The sequence below is a fragment of the Cololabis saira genome, chromosome 5, assembly GCF_033807715.1.
Source record: "Cololabis saira isolate AMF1-May2022 chromosome 5, fColSai1.1, whole genome shotgun sequence".
Taxonomy (NCBI): Eukaryota; Metazoa; Chordata; class Actinopteri; order Beloniformes; family Belonidae; genus Cololabis; species Cololabis saira.
Genome location: NC_084591.1, coordinates 27626186 through 27632185, shown reverse-complemented (window position 1 = coordinate 27632185; position 6000 = coordinate 27626186). Strand labels below are relative to the sequence as shown.

The following is a 6000-nucleotide window of genomic DNA, read 5'->3' as shown; positions in this document are numbered from 1 at the left end:
ATTTCAGAGCCTTCGCCTGCAGACTTCTGCCAAAATTGCAAATTTCCACCCTAATGAGTATGCAAAATGAGTATGCAAGATTTTTCAGTGCGTCCGAAACATTAGAACGTACTCAATAGTATGCTCTATCCATACTCATTCCGGAGAAATTCATTAGTGTGGATTGATGGACACTAGCCGAGCAGAAACTTCCCACAATGCAATGCAGCAGTGTTTGGTTGCTAAGTAAAACGTATATGTCATAAGTATAATATTAAGTATAATAATATTATTATATGATATTAATATTATAATATTCATATATAATAATATATAATGTCATCTTGTTTGGGCCAGGATAAACGGGAAATAGCGGAGCGCTGCTACTGCTGCTGTGACACGTCACTTCCTCCCAACGGCAGGAAGTGACGTGTGCGCTCTTAATAGTACGTCCGAATTAATGCACACTACTGATATTTACTCAAAAGTGTGCCGAATTTAAGTATACTTTTTAGTATATACTGTTTAGTATGGCATTTCGGCCCGTATAACAGAGTTTATATTTCTGGTATGACCTGCCGTGTTCCTTGAAAGTCTTGATTGTTTTGTTTTGAAGGGTTTTTCTCCTCTTTAGCATTTTCCTCAGTGGTGCTGTTGCTCAAATATCATTCCAGTCTCTTTAAAACGTCTTATATCTTTCTGTAAATAATTATAAAAACAGGTTTTTTTTTCTCTTTCCACATGCGTAGTGAATTGAATAGAAACATATCAGAAGAATTAAGGAACGGTGTAGGCTGAAGCTGGAAACATTCCTGGTCATGTCAGTAAAGTAGCGCAGTCGGACACCAGGCCGGCCTTCCCTCATGGTAACCTGTGTTTCTTGGCTCGGCAGCCACGCGGAGATGGATGCTGCCCCGGCCCGGATGTCCCCCGTCGGCTCCATGGACCCCCTGAGCAGAGCAACGCAGCAGTACCTGGAGGTGCTGAAGAAGAACAGGCTCTGAGTCGCCTTCCACGTTCTCACCCAGCCATTAAAAAACTCTGAAGCCAACACTACCAGTCCTACTATTATTTTTTTATCAGATTTTTTATGGAGGAAGCGTACGATGTACATTGCACTTACCCACTCAGGAGCAAAAGGCTTGAATACGTGAAAAATATTTGTTATTTTTGGTTTTTTTCTGGCTGATGTGATTTGGAGTTACATTTGTAAAATTGTTGCTAAATTTGTATTTCTAAATATTTGTATTTATCATTATTTTGCCAAACTGGTTTATTTGGTACGTGCCATTAGATGGTGCAACATATGTCCTGGTCCCACTTGTACAGGTGTCTTTTTTTTTCGTTTTTTTTTTTGTTTCATTGTTGCTATTTTATTTATTGAGTGTCATTTCAGCTTTTGGGTGGCAAACTTTTCTAAAAATCTAGCATTTTTTTTCTAATGTTGTCATTGGTTTTCCATTATTCCCAAATACTGTAACCAAATGAGATGTGAGGAATTCTGTTTTTCCGTCCAGGCCCTCAGATAGCCTCCGCCGAGCACAATTTAGACATTTACCTTCTCCAACGCACCTGGATCCAGTTAAAGGGACGATCAAGAGCAAGCAGTCGGTATCTCTGTGGACCTCGGCTGAACAACACCAGACTAATGGAAGATCACATTTACTCCATCAACAGGCCGTTTTGAGCTGAACATTTGTGGGACACCCTGCTTCTATTTTCTTCTGCGCTCGCGTTGAAAGCCGGTTGAAAGTGCTGTAGGAAACGGTCACGGATGGGGAACGGCTGATCCAGTTAGTTGAAATGAGAAGCTATCTCTATGATACCTCCTCATCTCACTACAAAAACCTCAATAAAGTAGCAGCTGCTGGAGGGAGATGGACAGAGAGCGTCCGATGTCACGCGGTGCGAAGCGATAGTGGGACGCTCGCATGCAGTTACACGGTTTTATAGCTGTGGGCGTGGTTTGCATTTTGGTTACGTAACGAAAATGCGCAGAATCTGAACGGCTCGTAGAAGCCACGTCACACTGGATGGCTCATCCGGGCGGCTGTACAGACACTGCAGAAATTGGTTGCTTTCCTCCTCTGAGTTGGCAGGCTGAGGGGAGACCACTTTATATATGTTAAAGCAAGAAGAAAAAAAAAACGTTTTTCATAATAGGTCCCCTTTAAGCAGGTTTTAGTTTTGGTGATGAACATGTTAAACTCTGAGATGGATTTAATTTCTGAAGGCAGTGATTTCCAGAATTTACAGCTCTGATAGGAGAAGCTGACTGACCCAAAGTTGTCCTGCAGAACAGGATTTTGAAATTGTGATTTGAGGAGGTTCTGGTGACTCCATTGCTGTTTTGTCTCTCAACAAATCGACAAGCACAGAGTAGAAGTGTCTGATTCGGATTTGCAGCGTTCGTGATCCAACATCAGGTTGTGTTTCTCCTGTCTGACTGGCTGCTAATGAAACTCCCCTGCTCAGGATATGTTTTCCTTAAAACCCACTTGTGACAGACTCACAAGGGGGAACCCAAGAGCGAGACCGTGGTGGAGTAAAGAATGAATTTATTGTAGGGAAGGGGGAAAAGGGGGTCTGGTTAGGGCAGGGGTGGTTGCTGGCACGGGGAATGGCTGGCGTGAGGAGGAGAGGAAAATGGAGTGCTGAGCGGAAGCCAGGGGTAGCTTGGAGCTGGAGGGCGGCTGGGAGAACAGACTGGTTGGTAGCTGGCAGATGAGAACGGTCCTGGGGGAACAGCAGAAAAACTGAGTAACTGAGCTCAAAAAACAACAAGAAGACCTCATTAGGATTTCACTTGAATCAGCCTGAAGTGTGCACCATGGAGGTTTGACAACAATCTGGCGAGGAGTGGTGGAAAAGCCAGTATAGACATACTGCAGTGGAGATGAGAGGGGAGAACACAGGGACACACAGGGCAAGAGGGAGGTACAGCCATGGCTGTAACACCACTAAGATCCGTAATAAGAATGTCAGTTTTTGGTTTGGTCTAGAGCAGGGATCGGCAACCCGCGGCTCTAGAGCCGCGCGCCGTCCTGGTGGCTCCTGGAGCTTTTAAAAAAATGTTTGACCTTTTTTTTCCTTTTTCTCCTTTTTTTTTCTTTTTTTCTCTTTTTTTCTTCTTCTTTTTTTCCTTTTTCTTCTTTTTTTTCCCTTTTTTCCTTTCCTTTTTAATCTCGACATTTCGACTTTTCTCTCGAAAATTTGACTTTTTTCTCGACATTTCGACTTTTTTCTAGAAATTGTACTTCAACATTTATCTTGAAATTTCGACTTTTTTCTCAACATTTCGACTTTTTTCTCGACATTTCAACTTTTTTCTCAAAGTGCATAATGAAAAAAAAATCTTCCCCCACTTATAACTAATATAGATACATGCAGCATGTGTTGCCTTCATTCTAATGCTTATACAAGACTTTTCATTTTTTGCGGCTCCAGACATAGTTGTTTTTTGTGTTTTTGGTCCAATATGGCTCTTTCAACATTTTGGGTTGCAGACCCCTGGTCTAGAGGCAGTTCCGCTTACAGGGACTGAATAAACACAGTATTGTGCTACATATAAAGCAAAGCAAGGCAAGTTTATTTGTGTAGCACAATTCAACACAAGGTAATTTAAAGTGCCAACATCAACATTAAAAGCGAAAAGACACAATTAAACAGTAAATAACAAATAAAATGAAATAAAATGATAAGAAAAGAGGTAAAATAATAGAAAGCACCAGTTGTTAAAAAGTAAGGGCAGTAGAGTCCAGCAGGTACATCTCATTCTTATAATGGCAAGAATTACGTTTCTATACAGTCAAAACGTACAAAGACCGGGTCAAATACAGTATTACAAAAGTAATCTGTGTGCAGGGGTCCAGTGTGAAACTCTGAGAGTATTCTGAGAGTATTCTGATAGTGAGGGTCTATGTGAAGAGAGAGGTGGATAATGTGGAGTTTAGGTCAACGCTGATGTAATCCTTTCGACGTTAGAGAGCGGTCTGACGTAACCATGGGAGGTTAAAGCCCAGCAGCAGAGCTGCCGGCCTCAGAGGGAAGGATGCGAGGTGGAGCGCTACGTTACGCTCCGACGGATGGAGCTTTGCTGCTTCTGAGCCCCCAGCAGGATGAAGGCTCCTCTCACCCTCATCTGCCTGGTCTTCACTCTCAACCTGGCAGCAGGTAAGTACGACTCTGAGAACTTCCACAAACCTCTGAGCTGGAGACAGTTAGTTAGTTAGTTAGTTAGTTAGTTAGTTAGTTAGTTAGTTAGTTAGTTAATCTTTATTTCAGTCAATTATAAGCATGGAAATCAATAAGCAAGATAATAAACATTTACAGGTTTTTCTTTGGTCAACATTGTGATTATTTTGACTGAAAAGGTCTGGGCTTGAAGCATAAAGCTTATCTTGCCCACTTTTTAACATAATAGAATATGCAAAAAGAACAAATAAAGTATCACAAGGCTACACAAACTAATAATAATAATAATAATAATAATAATAATAATAATAATAATAATAATAATTATTATTATTATTATTATTATTATTATTATTATTATTATTATTATTATTATTATTATTATTATTATAGGAAAAAATATTAACTCTTATTTGTAGCTGCAGAGGAAAAAAATTATCTCACGAGGAAAACAAAAATATTGCTCACGCCTCGGAGCGTCTTCACCATAATATAGCAGTCAAAAAAAAAAGAAAAGAGAAGTAAGAGGGATACAAAACATGTACTGTATGTTGTACTATTATACAAATTTATTGAAACACATGGCGAGTCAAACATTTACCAAAGCAGCTGCCAAACACTCCTAAACAAGGTAGCCGGAGACGGTGGTTCTGCAGAACTGCGGCAGTAATCCCTTATAAAGAGTGATGCTCCGACCAGGAGCTTCATTCTTTAGTAGGGATTTCATATGGATCCAAAACGTTAATAATCATTATTTTCTCCATATACCGCTCCCTGGCTTCCTTGTTTAAGGTATCCCGGTAAATTCCAGTTCCTTTCCAGCAGTTTAACATCTTTTTTTTTGCTTTCCGTCTGTTCACTTGGTGAAACAGAAAAGCGTCCCCTCTACTCTCATCAAAACAAATGCACGCGACGGGACGGGATCTTTCCGGCAGTACGCGCTGGTGCTCATGGGAAACGTAGTGTTCTTTCTGGTAAAGCACTACCGCTTTTGTCCAAAAGATGCCGCCAAACTCAGAAAAGCTGAAAGTTACGTTGTGCTGCTTTAAGGAAGCTGTCATCTTTGATTAAAAACTGCTCACCATGTTCTATAGATGTTTTATTTAATCTATAATCTCTTTTAGCTGAGTGTCCTGGTTTGGCAATTTACCCTTAAAAAATAAAACTCTCTTAATCAGATTGTGAGGTGGGCCAGTATTAACCAGTAAGCTAGCCGGTGAGCTAATTGCAGAGCCACAACTCAACTTAGAGCCTCTTTAATGGCAGCTACAGAGACTAGCTGAGTTTAAAAGAGTTTTAAAGGAGTTTTAAAGGAGTTTTAAAGAGTTTTAAAGGAGTTTAAAGGAGTTTAAAGAGTTTTAAAGGAGTTTTAAAAGAGTTTTTGAGCCACAACTCAACTTAGAGCCTCTTTACTGGCAGCTACAGAGACTAGCTGAGTCCATCTCAGATGATGCATGTCATCCACTTTACGGAGAATTCCACTTCCAAAGAGTTTTAAAGGAGTTTAAAAGAGTTTTAAAAGAGTTTTAAAGAGTTTAAAGAGTTTTAAAGGAGTTTAAAAGAGTTTTAAAGATTTTTAAAGGAGTTTTTAAAGGTGTTTTAAAAGAGTTTTTGAGCCACAACTAAACTTAGAGCCGTAGAGACTAGCTGAGTAGCTGAGTAGATACCAGATTTATTCACATAAATCTGCTATTTACTGAGATAAACATGCTTAAATCAGACATGTCATTTTAAGGCAGATATTCAACAATAAGCCTTGGTTTGGAAGGTGTTAAAACTATGTCTGAATTGTTTAGTTTAGTTATAGGTCTTTCAATTTCCACAATA

At 39.9% G+C, this 6000-nt stretch overlaps 1 protein-coding gene across 2 annotated transcripts in view; it reads left to right on the top strand.

The window, feature by feature from the left end:
• The first annotated feature begins 4027 nt into the window (after positions 1–4027).
• LOC133444688 (immunoglobulin superfamily member 21-like) overlaps positions 4028–6000 on the top strand; it is a 35231-nt gene continuing 33258 nt past the window's right edge. For both annotated transcript variants that reach the window (XM_061722559.1, XM_061722558.1), the window contains exon 1: positions 4028–4152. In XM_061722559.1, coding sequence (XP_061578543.1) covers positions 4098–4152 — 55 coding nt within the window. In that variant the 5' untranslated portion in view covers positions 4028–4097. The remainder of the gene's footprint in view (positions 4153–6000) is intronic.